The sequence below is a fragment of the Protopterus annectens genome, chromosome 2.part2, assembly GCF_019279795.1.
Source record: "Protopterus annectens isolate FY-2018-M chromosome 2.part2, PAN1.0, whole genome shotgun sequence".
NCBI classification, from domain to species: Eukaryota; Metazoa; Chordata; order Ceratodontiformes; family Protopteridae; genus Protopterus; species Protopterus annectens.
The window spans coordinates 454247207-454259171 of NC_056730.1; the positions used below are offsets into that span (position 1 = coordinate 454247207).

An 11965-nucleotide genomic window follows, 5' to 3' on the forward strand; every position below is an offset into this window, starting at 1 on the left:
GTTCTAAAATAGTTCCTTTTAAGCCCTCATTACATTTATTATGTGCTTCCAAAAATGTGATGCAACTGGACTGTCTTCTTTGCCATTTTAATGTCTCTTAAATGCTCCAAAATCTTTTTTTAAAGGGCCTCTTTGTTTCCGATGTAAAATTTATTACAGGGCATTTTAGAGCATAAATAACACTGCCACCCTCAGAATTGCAATTAAATGTGCCCGACTCTCAAATTTAACATTATTAATAAAATTGAAATTGGGTACAATATGCTGACAGACCTTACACTTCCCACATGGAGAAGTCCCAATTTTAACAGGTTCCATGTATATTTGTAATACAGGCATCTTAACCCTAGATCTTACAAGAAAATCTTTATACTCCTGCCTTTCTACGATAAGAAAACTTTATATTTATATCAAGCCATTCTTGAACATTTCTGAGTGAACAGAAATAAAACCAATATTGGTTAACAATATCAAGGAACTGTTTGGTAAAACTACCATAAGTAGTAACAAAATAAATATTTATTTTTCTTTACTAGAAGCTGAAATATCATGATGTATTGTGTTACATTCTTTTTGTTGGATAGATTTTATATATCTGGGTTTAACCCCTGTACACAATCTGTTAAAGCTCTTTTCCAAGATATTTGTACCATAGCCTCTAGAGGAAAAAGATTGCACCAAAAGGCGCATTTCTTCATGAAATATATCAGATCTATTACATAGCTTAGAAATACGTAACATTTCACCATAAGGAAGAGCCTCAATAACATGTGAGGATGGCCACACTATTAGCATATAAATATTGGCAAGTCCCTTCAAATTTTTATTGACGTGTAATAATATTCTCACCATCTGAAATATCCAGTACTATATCTAAAAAAGGAATAATATGACCAATATTAAGGCCATCAAATTTAATATGAAATGTGTATATATATATGTATGTGTATATATGTATGTATTATCTGTGTGTGTGTGTATATGTATATAAATATATATATATATATATATATATATATATATATATATGTATGTATATATATGTATATGTATATATATATATATATATATATATATATGTATATATATATATATATATATATATATATATATATATATATGTATGTATATATATATATATATATATATATGTATATATATGTATATGTATATATATATGTATATATATGTATATGTATATATATATATATATATATATATATGTATATATATATATGTATATGTATATATATATATATATATATATATTTATATATATATATATATATATATATATATATATATATATATATATATATTTGTATATATATATATATATATATATATATATATATATGTATTATCTCTGTGTGTGTCTCTGTGTGTGTGTATATATATGTGTGTGTGTGTGTGTGTGTGTGTGTGTAGGTAAAAATAAGAATGTTTAAGGTGGTCCTAAATCTATTTTTGTAATATTTTTTTAAGAGAAAGCTAATGTATCTTTTTTACATATGTCTGAATATTTTCAAAATGCCCACTTCTGTTACTTGCAGTTAGAAATTACCCAGATGGTTCCCTATCTGTGTTGTGTTAACAGGTAAACTCTGCCAGACCACTCCTTTTTCCTAGTTCTGGGCCCTACAATCGGAATATATTTTTTCAAAGCACCCATGTTTGTTACTCCTAATCAGTGTGCTCCTAATTTATCTGCAACTCTGTCAGATCATTCAGAAACTAAATCTGGATCTCAGAGTCAGGCACACAGTCTGAATATTTCCAAAACACTCTTGTCAATTTTTCTAAATGGTTCCTCTCCCTCCTATGACCAGCTGAAGTCTACAAGATCATTCATTTAGGGAACTTAGGGTCACAGCATCAGACCTGCTTTTTTAAACCTGATTACAGGATTGTTAAAATCCAGTTCTGAATTAAGTACATAATTAAATACTGTCATGGATTGGGTTGTCTGGATTTCTTATATTAGACTGTGATTATTACGAAAGTCCTGAACAGCAGCCTAAGCCAACGGAAAATCAATCGGTTTTATGCTGCAGTTAAAGCTGAGTCATGTTCAGGCATGTAACTATGCAAAGTATACATATCATATTGTGCCTTCTAGTGGTAATGGAGTTACAAATCTAAGCAGTCTTAAGTTATTTTGTCTTCAGTTTCCATTGTTTTGAAGAGGAAACATGTCCCTTTTAAGTCAAATTATTTTTTTTCATACATCACCTAGTTTACAAAACAAGGAAAATATTTAAACATGATCAAATGGGTAGAGTTATTTTAATTAAAAAAAAAGTTGCATCAGCTATAAAAACACTACTGACCCATTAAACAACTTTTACCGACTATTCTTTACAGTAACCTGTAGTGATTATTTTGTTGCTAAACATGTTTAATTCAACAGACCATAACCACAACAGGATAATTTTTTTTTGGTTTACCCACCTGGCAGTCGCACTGCATCAGAACTCACTTACCTTTCAGCACTGGTGTATGATACAGTGAGTCCTCTCTTCACTCTGGGTCCATACTGTTTAAACAACTGTTTAAAATGTTAAGACTAGTATGTTCCAATATGGACTTGCATCATGTACCTCTCTGTCTCTCCCTCACAGAAATGATTAAGTGAATATGAGGGGAATGCAGGCAGTTGAGCCATCCCACCCACAGAGCTGGTCACCTTTTGACAGTCTGGGAGCACTTTGACTCCTCCCCAGTGGCTGCAAAAAAGGAAGATACACTTAAAATCCCTGCAGTAAGTGGGTAGATTTCATTAAAAGGCATTCTTGAACTTAACTCATTTGTGTGATCCCCTTCATTCCAATGTAAGTGTCACTGAATACATAATTTTGTCTCCCAGCTACCACAAGCTTTGACAGGTGTGGTAATAGACTATAGTCTTCCTCCATATTAAGCTTGGAGCTCTGTTTTTCATCTCAAGTGTTAAAATTCCAGTCCTTATTAGTAAATAAGATGCTAGGAAAGCTGGCAGAACCCCTGAGACTTGATTTAAGAATGATCTAATGGAGACTCTGGTTTCAAAGGTAGGCTTCCATGTTGTCATATGTAATTTTCAGGCTCAAGAATATACTTGAATATGTTGAGGTGGACGATGATGTCATCCTTACAAGAGGAGCTCTGTATCAATGTCCTGAGTGCTTACTCAAGGTGGAAATATTCTTGTCCAGGTCTTCCAAGACCTGTTGGATGGCCTCCATAAAGGAAGCATGCCCTTTCTACCATGTTTATTATGATTCTTCTGTGCTTCCATCAGTTGTTCATGTAGAACAAACCAGTTTCAAAAAGAAGCCTATTTTTTTACTAAAGGAAGGCCATAGTCATCACATGGTCCCCCCCCCCCTTTTTTTTCTGACCAAGTCTCTCAAGAGTAGAACTTTTCCAGCCCAGCTCTAACTGTCCTGACTGTGGCCTGGAGTTGCTTTGGGGAGGTGGAGTTGGATCTCTGAGTTCATCCCAGCTAAGAAAACCATTACAAGAGACCAGTAGGTTCTAGATATGGTCACATCAAGACATTCTTTTGAACGTATAGATCCTCCCCCAAAGAGAACTGTGGAGAAGGACAAGGTGGTCTCAGTGGAGCTCTTGCAACAGACCTAGACTCTGGTGTTAAAAGAAGATTTTAGGGACGGATCTACATTTGCAGCCAAGGGGGTTAAACGCTTCTGTGCCCACCAGCTTCTTTCTGGTCCTGAAAGAAAAACATGGCTTCCATCCAGTTCTAGACCTCAGTAGCGTCAACCATTGTTATGTCAACTATATTGAATTATAATGTTGACCCTTCACAGCCTCTTGCCTCTGGTGCTATAGGGTGTCTGCATTACTTAACATGATAGATGCCTTTAGGTGAAAATAGCGTGCGGGGTCCAATGAGGGTGGGTTTCACTTTCAGTACAAAATGTTGCTGTATGACCTTTTTTAGTTCTAATATTTACTAAATGGGTAGAATTTCATTTTTGAGTGCTTTGCCTTTAGAAGCAAGAGGTTTGACACACTCCAGTGCATTTTGTTCCTTTCTTTGAACAAGACCTAGTAAATATTAGAATTGACATTGTAGGTGATGCAATGCAAGGTCCATGCACAGATATTGCTGCTTTTCCTGTGCCTGATAGCCACAGTCTTCATGGTGTTTGACTGATGGTACAGGTATGCCAAGGAATGTAGGTCTTGCAGTGGACAGTGAAATATCAGTAGTTGTAGAGCTAGAAATATGCTCATAGATATGGTCCTATCTTGGGGGTATTTCACACCAGCCTCCTGTTAGAACAGCCATTCATACAGGATTCTGGTCCTAATAATGGATACATAGATGACAAGATAGGAGAGCCTACTTCAGCTTCAGAGTATTGCAAGGATCACTATCCCACCTCATGAAGTGGGCTGTAGGTCAGGCAGTTTGAGGTTGGCCTGTATTCCTAGACATGAAGGCTTTGAAGAAAAAGCTTTTTGAAGCCAGTCTTCATGTAGACAGCCAAGTCCATCTTATAGTATCTAAATTAGCAGCCAATTGTGATTGTATCCTTGTGCTTGGCAGTATTCATCTAGCAGTGAAAAACAGACCGGTACAACACTCAGTCAGCAGTTCATATCTAGAAATGTACAAGAGGGCATATTGCCCAAGATCAATCTTTTTACCACCTGGGAGAATATAACCCCTCATTCAGAGTAATGCAAGAGGGCAAGCAGGATAATGGTGGGCACTTTCACCTTCCAGTAGATGAGAATTTTATATACTATTTTATGGAATTCTGTCAACTTCCAAACCTGTGCAGTGTTCAGATAAGAAATTGCAAAATTAATTTTCTGCCATCTAGTGATCAAACAAGTTGTGGTTTAAGACTTGTGTCCATGGCAGAACAGAGAGCACCTACTCTAGGCCATGGGTTTCATCTAGAGTGACAGCCTTTTGATGATGTAAATCTTCTGATGTCTGGCATTCTATTAGGGTTCTCAGAAACGAGCCTTCCACTCAGCAGTCCTGTGCTTACTAGTGGAAACGGTTCTTCAGTTGAGTGTTTTGGTACCCTGCATCCCCCCCACGGAGTTGGTTTGCAAGTAATGCTGACCAGTATCAGACACCAGTTTACTCTGGGTCTCAGTTATTCTGTAGTTATGGTAAATGTGCTAGCTATGTCTGTGCGTCATGGCTTTGTGGAAGGCAGGATTTTGGTCAAGCACCAACTTGTCAAGTTCCTTAGTGGAGTGCTGTATCTCAGTCCTTTCTTGAAGAATTCCTCTTTGTCAGACTTAAACGTCATAAGTGGCTGGCTTGTCTGTCTGCCATTCAAGCCATGGTGCTGAAATTAATTTCCTGGAAAATACTTTCTTGTAGCTCTTACCTAGGCTTACAAGATTCTTGAGCTGTAAGTCTTTATGTGTAGGGAGCCCTATGTTCTCTTTTACAGCGACATGGCAACAGTTGCTCCTGAAAATGGTTTCTAAATTGTCTCTGAAGCTGTCCATTCTTTTCCTCATTTTCTTTGCCAAAACAGATACCAGAGAAGTAGCAGCCCTTTGCAAACCAGATGTACACCTTTATATATGATCTGAGCTTGTGTGCTTAAGAAGCTTGACCTGCTATTTGTCATCTTCACTATAAGATGGGAAGAACTTGCAGGTGCTCACTGGATTGCCACCTACATCATCATCTGGTCTGACTAATATCCACTCAATAACAGACCAGTTATGTAACTGTTTCCATTGCATCCTTCAAGAGCATCTCTATTGCAGACATCTGATCCATGGTTATTAGGACTTTGGTGCATACTTTCGCCAAGCTTTTCCGTCTTATTCACAATGCTAAGAGCTGGCATTCTTTGCCGTTAAAACCTTGGTTGTCAGGGTACTTTCTTTCCTTTCCTTCCAATTTATAGTTTAAAGAATTTCAGCAAAGCTGTAAAACTTCTAAAGGAAGGCCCTCTAAGCTAGATGTTGTATCTTTTGGCTTTTCCCGGTTAGGGGTCGCCACAGCGGAACTCCGGTCCGCTAATGATTGGCAGTAGATTTTTACGTACTGACTAGCCAGGCCTGACGCACAACCTTCAACGAAGGTACGCCCATTCACGCATGTCTCCACACACAAGACGCTTTAGCTGAGAATCGAACAGGACAACGTCTTACTGTGAGGCGACAACGCTACCGCAGTAAAGTTCATGAAATGAATGTTGTGTCCGTCTTTGATGTTAGCCAGAACTCCTCTTCTCAGCACCCACAATGTAACTATAATTGACTCCTGTAATTCATAGCTGCATGTATTGGTAGTATATCTAAATACGACTGTAAATTATTTTTTTTATTAGAACTCTTGCTCCTACTACTGTTGGAACTGTCAGGATATTTCTTCCACATTGCTCTCATTTCTGCCTGGAAATGCTGGTATTTTATTACTTTGCGTCTCTACATAAGATACTGTAATCACTGGGTGTTGCAGTTTCAATGATCAGTGCTACTTTTGTCTTTTTTTCATTGACTACTGTATCTGTTTTTCTCAAATCTAGTTTTTGAACTGTTGGTCATTGGTGATCCAGTTTGATATAAACTTCATCCTCTGTAATGCTTTGTGGTTTAAGTTTCTAGTGCTTTTCAGCTACTTCTTTATTATGTTTGCACAATCCTCAGTCCAACAGTCTTGCCACATTATTGTGCCTTTCAGTATACAGGCCCTCTGCTATGAGTGTCACACCCAGCAGCAACATGTGCTACTGTTTCCAGTTATTTTTACAGAACCTGCATTTATCTGTTTCTGCCACATGTTCAATGGACTTTGTAAACCAGCATGTATATAACCCAGTATCTGGGACCACCATTATTAGTCTTTCATTTTTTGGGTTCACTTCACCTCTCCTTAACCATTCCTACATCTTGGTAAAGATGGTTTCATCCCAGGAGATCTCTGTACTTGCCACTATATTTATGGATTTTCCATTTTGCTTTCCTTTTTCTTATATTCATTTGTTTTGGGCATATTCAGTTGCTGTCTGATTTTTGTTTTCTGGTTTGATTTCCATTCTCACTTCACATGGAAATATGTCTACTAAACTAAGCAGCGATATCATCTTGGACTCTTGTGTTGAGGCTTTTCACTTTGTTTTGATCTGGTGAGGTCAGTAGATGTGTATGCAGTCCCACAACTGCAGATCTACACATGCAGTTGATTTCTAGGAGGCCCATACTTCCTTCACAGCAAGAAAAATATAATCTTGGTAGACACTGATTTTTTTTTTATATATATATTGTGAGATAAGTGTGAAGTATTTTTCTTGTTTTCCTTTTGGTGCTAGTCAATCACCCCAAAACTGTAAGAACAGGCAAGGCAAACTGGTTTATAACATTTATTCCCAGATGTCAAGGCAGTTTTCAGTATTATTTCTGGTCTTCTGAAGTATTCTTTACTGAGTTTTATTCTCATTTGTTTGTTTTATTGCCAATTCTTCATCTTGTCCCATATATTTATACATTCCCATCTATTAAAGTTTTTATATCACATTTTTGTCCCAGACTGACATTTTCTTGGTGCTACAGCGTTTCCTGATTTTAAATGTTTTGTATATTTATCAAGTCCAAATGCCATTTTTATGTCATATGAGAAAGTTTTAACCATTCATAGTTGTGCTTTTAACTCCTTATATGATGTGTTGTACAATTTTAAGCCTTCCAGAAAAATAAAATGAGATGTCTTTAAACAAGGTTGGTTTCTGGGAGCCAAATTATAACCATAGCTTAATCAGTTAAGTAAAAAAGCTTCATTGGTTAAGAGCAAGACAAAGCAGCAGTGACAGAGAATCCCCATGGAATATACCCCTTTTGAATTTTTATCCCTGAGATGATGATTTGCCCTTTGCCATGGCTCAGTGTAATTGATCTATCTAGGATGCATCTTGTGCATCTGTAAGCATTTCTTTATCCAAGAATGTGGAATGCTGTTGCATGCTTTTCTGCACTCTGTCCATGCCATACTTAAGTTTTTCCTTTCACAGTTCTCTATTATGTCTTTATTTTGCAACAAATGATCTTTTGTTCAATATTACTTTCTTTCTTTGCTCTTTTGTTGCATTGCCATAACTGATTTTTTTTTCTAAATGACTATACACTCTATCTGCTTCCGTTCCTGTATATAACTTGTATATTGTTGGGAGGCAAGTTGTTGGTCTATAATCTATCCTTACACTACCATCCTAAAAACTAATTTGTGTAAGGGGTTGACCCACTCAGAACTGTGAGCACATTAGGCTCCATCATGAACTCCATGCATGTGCACATCAGCTCAGTGTTTTGGCATCAGCCACAGGGAGCACTTGACCCGCATGTACTTTCAGACTGTTGCATTCAGTGACCTTACACTCTTGGTGGATCCATATGGTACTCGAGAGAAGGAGCTTAACTCCATGCTGGCTCCATTATATTGGGTGCTTGTAGGTGCCCAGGGGATCAGTAACCATGGAATGAAACCCATAATATATATTTTTTCTGTCCATAAAGTATAGAAAACTATATACCCCATCATCTCTTCAGTTGCAGTCCTCCCGTAACTCAAACCTGTCATCCAGAGCATAGTTGTCTTGTTCATCAAACCAAAGGCTTGTTGTTTTTGTTTTGTGTGTGTGTGTGTGTGTGTGTGTGTGTGTGTGTGTGTGTGTGTGTGTGTGTGTGTGTGTGTGTGTGTATGTGTGTGTGTGTGTTTGAGAAGTGTACGTGAGATCTTCAAAACTAGGAGGGAGGTGAGAGATTTCTTTGCTTAATATTTTCTTAAGGCTTAATTAACTTAATTAACATTGAAAATCGCATATCTTAAGCTGTAATGTAAAGAAATCCTGCAGAATGTAACAGTTTGTAATTGCACTTGTTCATGTCCTTTCTTGAGTGCCGTTCAAATGTAAGATTAAGCAAGAGGTACAAGCACTATTTAAAGTTGTTTTCAGGAAAACATCGCTAACTACTGCAGAATTTCCTTGATTTATATTTTATTAAGCCATGTGATTTTCATGCTTTAGCATTGAAAATCACATGGACTAAACTATAATTTCAAGAATTCCTGCATTATGTAACACTCAGTAATTGCACGTATGCATTTCCTTTCTTGAGTGACATTAATGTTTAAAATCACATGACTCAGTAAGCCATACTTTACAGAATTCCAGCAGTATGTAAAGCAATCTGCATTTGCACTTCTATTCCTTTCTTGTGTGCTGTTTAACATTAACGATATGCAAGAGATACAACAATGTATGTATGATGTCATACGGAAATCATTAGATATGTTGCTCATCAACCTGTTTCCACTGTCAGTCATTAAGGACATGCCCACCTCTGCGCAGAACTGGGTGCAAGGTACTTCTCTAATATAAAGTCCAAATAATTTTAAATTTTGAGTGCATCTGTTATTGCTGGATATAGTTCTGTGCAAAATCTGTTTGTAACCATGATTTGTTTTTTCTCCTTTTAAGGCCTCGTGCAAGTGCTGTAGGAGAGAGATTATGGAGCAGTCAGTCAGTGACAAATGTTGGTGATGCGTACATTCGACTGGTTAAACATCGCTGCCGCATGGTCAGGTGAGATTGAAAATCCTGAGTGCTTTGGCCCTACTACAGTTAAACATTCTTCATTTTTATGCTTGTAGAAAATTCACAGGTGTACTGGTAAAGTAACATCAATTGGATCAGCTTTATTAGGATTATTTGTTTTGATGATGTTATTTTGGTGGAGTGATTGGAGCCTCTAAGATTGAGGTATAAAAGGTTGGTTCATTCAGAAATTTGCTGAATTCTGATTGATGGAAAGGAAAATCCATGAGTGTATCGGGTACAGGACGATTTGACCCCAGCATTAATGGATTGCGAAATAGTATCTTTAAAAAAATAAAATATACCAATCTATAATTACTAAATTATACAAACCGAAACAAAACCAAAACAACTTCTACAAAAAAAAAAAATATGCAACATTCACTACCAAAACTGAACATAGTGCATTGCGATTGTATTGAATATTCTTTGTGATCAATATCTCCGTAAGAACCAGCAGGATTGTCATTCAAAGCAGGAGTCACTAAAATACAACCATTTTATTTGATCCAGGCACCACAGAACAGGTCAAAGTAAAAATCATTGCCAACTTGAAACAAAATATAGGTTCAGCTTCAGAAATTTTAGATCTGATTTTGCTAGACCTGATGCTAATGTCCCGGTGTCTGCTTTCTCTGGGTTCAATCCCAGTGCCACTAGCAGTTTCCCATTGGTTCCTTTGGTTTCCTTAGATAATGGGATTAGACAGTCCCTTCCGCTAGGCTTAGGTGTAGCTTCATTTCCTAATACCACTGGGCACAACCATTTTGTTTCTCCTTCTTCAGTTCTTGGTCAACCAATTCCTACAACAGCAGCAGTCCATCCATCCATGTGTTGTCAACCGGCTCAATTACCGGTATCCTCCCAACTTCCTTCTACTCCAGCCCATTTGCAACAGTTCATCACTACTACTGGATCTTCTTGTCCTCCGACTCATTTTACCTCCAGTATGAACTGTCCGGTTACTCCTACCTCTACTTCTGCAACAGTTGTTAACTCGCTCAGTCCTTTACAGCTTCTGCAGATGGATAACCGCCCTTCTCCTTTGCTGGACAATAATTCAGACTTACCCTCAGAATTTCAGAGGGATACCTGTCAGGACTTACCTTTTGTGAATACAAGAAGTAGAGGATCCCGTTATCCTCTTAGAGGTAGAGGTCGTTCTTTCGATCTAAGGAGTAGGTCAGTTCTTCAGCCGTCCCAGACTCCTTACAGCACAAGGAACTATTCTCTCAGATCTGATGATTTCTTCACAAGGAACCAGCCTAGAGGCAGACCCAGAAGAACCTCTCTACGCTGACTTCCACAACCGGACTCTACTTGTTTAGCATTTGAGTTGATTATTCTGTTTCATATAACATTTAGGTGTTTCAGATACAAAATAACTGTTTTATGCAACTATTTAAGAAAAAAATTGGAAATTTTTTTGTCCTAAAATCACAGGACATTTGCCATTTTTTCAATTTTTTTGTAGAACACAACTGCCAAAAAAGGGACTGTCCCTCGCAAAGTAGGACAGGTGGTAACCCTAAGTTTGTTACCTTTATACTACCTGCAGTTATGAATGTATAAGATAATGAAAAAAGCCAACAACATCAGGGAGCTTGATGCGAGATGATATAACAAAGGACAGGGTAGCAAACTTACAATCTCTTGCATCACCATACATGCTTAGACTGCAGTTATAGCCCCACTAACCTATGAATAACAGCAAATTGGTTGAGCTCCTCATAAAAATTGCACAAACACAAGAAATCAACATCTCACTCTTCCACTGCATAGGCTGATTGTCTGTGACTGCATGTTGTCTGTATCATGCAAACCAAGTGTTTAACAAACTTTGAGACACTAAGTGTTATCATCATGGACCACTGTGACAACTCCATCCATCTAGGCTAATGAGGACTACTGTCACTAAGAACCTGAATACGTACAACTGTAGATCATATTTGCAGAAATCCTTATCATAAAGTCACAGTTAAACACTCATGTTCCTGGACCTTTAACCTCAAACGAGACTGCACTAGTCTAAAAGTTCACAAAATACAAATGCATACATGCATGCACAATAAAATAGTCACTTAAATACCATGGAGTGTATTATTATGAATCTCCTACTACCACATCAATGGCAACCCCCTAAGCACACAACCTGTGGTGAGAGATCTAGGTACTCAGGTTGACAACAATCTCACATTTGACCATTATGTGGTGGCAGTGGTCAGAAAAGCCTTTTACTTGGTTCATCTCATAATGAAAGGGACTGCATCCAGAAAAAGAGAGGTTACTACCTTTCTGTACTCCTCCTTCATTAGGCCAATAATTTAGTATATGACAAACACCTGCATTGAAACTCGGAACGGTGTACCTCCAAAAAAACC

General features: G+C 37.4%; 1 protein-coding gene across 1 annotated transcript in view; it reads left to right on the top strand.

Annotated features, from left to right (window-relative positions):
* HEXB (hexosaminidase subunit beta) overlaps positions 1–11965 on the top strand; it is a 783731-nt gene that overhangs the window by 703778 nt on the left and 67988 nt on the right. The window contains exon 12 of the mRNA XM_044064438.1: positions 9468–9572. Within this exon, the coding sequence (XP_043920373.1) occupies positions 9468–9572 (105 nt within the window). The remainder of the gene's footprint in view (positions 1–9467; positions 9573–11965) is intronic.